Consider the following 2,435-nt stretch of genomic DNA (forward strand, 5'->3'; position numbering starts at 1 on the left):
ATACATCTAGGGTGATATGTAGTGTTACGTTCGAAGTACGATTTAAAATTTTAAAATTACTCGTTAGCAAGGAAAGTAAAAATAAAGGAATGAAACAGTTTAAAACTAAATGGGTACTAGTACGGATAAACTGCTGCTGCAAGGTCGGTGTCCCTGGGCGATTCCCTTAACGTTCTTCAAGGGAAAGGTCTCATCCAGCGGCCTCTCGACGTCCCTTTCCTTTCTTGGTAGTAGGGCGGCTTTTCGAAGCAATGGTGGGCCCCTTTCTTAGGACCCCATCACGTCTTCACTGCCTATCGCCGGTTTTTCACTTTCTCAGAACCCAAATTTCCCCTTTTTGACTTTCGCACCTCTCACGTGAGATTTTTGAAAAAACTACGTCTCCGGGACGTGCCCGCAGTGGTTGAATATTGCACATGGATTAGGTTTTAAATGAAATTTAAAACATAACTGTATCTACAGATAATCTTATACAGTGAAGTGGTTCACAACGACAGAATTACAGTTATTGTTATTATTAAACCATCAATACAGTAAATGAAATTTGATTTCATCCGTTAATCGATAAAAAATTTAGAAAATAAAAGTGTAAGTTCAGGGTCATTAAATGACTAATAAGTGTCATTAAATAGTTAAATGTTAACTACACCACCATTGGTGGGCCCTTACTACTTAAGCAGGTATATGCAGCTTGATAATAATAATTAATAATGTTAATAACAAGCAAAACCTGGTAATAAATTACCTTAATTTTCTTAGGTTATACAAAACAAGAGCATAACTACAAGCTGATCGAAATATCTGTAAAAGATTATATTAGGTATCTTATTTTGAAATGTTTTGTTACTTACGGAAACAGCTAATTTGTAGTCAACAACAATTCCAGCAAACACTAAAGTAGAAGGTTTTATAGAATTAGCCATGAAAATGAGTAAGATCTGTTTATTTCTGGCATCCCAGTTGTACCACGAACATTGGGTTAACGTATCAAAAACACGACCACTCTAAAATAATCTGAAAGTTACTGGGTAGAATCCTGTATCTTAACCATACCTCATTAAATATTTTCTGACCGGCTTGACAATAAGTTGCAATAATGAGGACGTTGACGATAGTCAAAACACTTAGGCGCAATTTCAAAATGGCGCTTGCATTTTCAAATGTCTGAAAAATGTTGATGGTTTCTGTTGTTCTGCTTTATTTTCAGACAACTTACACACAAGATGAAGAACAAGATTGAAATGGTAACCAAAGTACTCAAAAAGGAAAACACAATTATAGCCATTTTCACACTATCGAGCAGTTTGTTGAACATTCTGTAAAATAGTACCTATGTGTTGAATAAATCTACAAGATGTATCACTACCTAACCTTGTTACGGTGACGTGATGTTCGATGCAGCAACACAACGTTTTGAAAATTTCATTTTGATAATGAATTCGTTCTTCAATGTTCAACTTGTCAAAACCGGGATTATCGCCACACACTTGCAAAATTCGACGATTAATTAAAATTATTTGAGAGTGTATGACAGCTGCGTCGTAGAAAATAGTAGAACAGAGACGAAACGAGCTGAACACCAAGAAAAACATAGACCAGTAGTGCAGATGGTAGAAAATTTTCGAACACGGTTTTAAATATTCATAGAAAGTATTTTCGGCCAGGCTCCATTCGTCATGGGTACCACAAAATGGACACATTGTGAAACACACTACTAAAATAGTTGCACAATGGACATAAAACCAGAGATTTGTTCGTTTAGATTTTGTCAAAATGAAGGATCGCGTCTCTCGACCGGCACTGTCTATCGACCAAAATAAAGTATCCATATCCTCAACGATTTCCAAAAGTCTTTTCTCAAGAATAATAGTAAAAATCATGGTAACTAGAATCTGATAATTTAAAATTTAAATACTTATAGTTAGATATTTTTTGAACATGCTTACGTAAATTAAAACGACGAGTGGTGGTCCATATCTTGCAATCAACTCTACGCTGAAATTATCAATCATGAAGTAAATTTCCAGACACGCGATAAAAGAATAAAAAATTATATAAAAGAGGTTGGCACATTTTATGACTTTATTGTAGCCAAAGTCAAGAAATAGTTTTCTTATAAGGACGAAAGGATCATCAGAATCTGAAATTTAAGGGATTGAGAAATTCGAATCAGTATTATTTTTTTTACCTTTATAGCAAATTGTTTTAGTTATCTTGAGATTTGACATGGTACTGATGTCTTTTGGTAACCAGACATGTACTCCTTACCTTACTTCGTTTCAACTAGATAGTTAATACATTTGTTATTGATTTACTAAAATAGAAAATCTTCGGTTAACGGCTCTGTACCTCAACCTTAATTTACATTTAATATAGGCAGAGTTATTAGCCATTAATCTTTTAAAACACAGACAAGACCAATTAATTGATAATTT

General features: G+C 34.2%; 1 protein-coding gene across 1 annotated transcript; it reads right to left on the reverse strand.

Moving 5' to 3' along the window:
• Positions 1 to 741: 741 nt before the first annotated feature.
• Positions 742 to 2,228, reverse strand: LOC138137014 (uncharacterized). Its single transcript, XM_069056315.1, has 4 exons — positions 2,189 to 2,228; positions 1,947 to 2,140; positions 852 to 1,004; positions 742 to 801 (listed from the first exon to the last, which is right to left on the reverse strand). The coding sequence occupies exons 1-4, from the start codon at positions 2,226 to 2,228 to the stop codon at positions 742 to 744; spliced, it is 447 nt and encodes a 148-aa protein (XP_068912416.1).
• Positions 2,229 to 2,435: the final 207 nt, after the last annotated feature.

The sequence above is a fragment of the Tenebrio molitor genome, chromosome 8 (assembly GCF_963966145.1).
Source record: "Tenebrio molitor chromosome 8, icTenMoli1.1, whole genome shotgun sequence".
In the NCBI taxonomy this organism is placed as follows: Eukaryota; Metazoa; Arthropoda; class Insecta; order Coleoptera; family Tenebrionidae; genus Tenebrio; species Tenebrio molitor.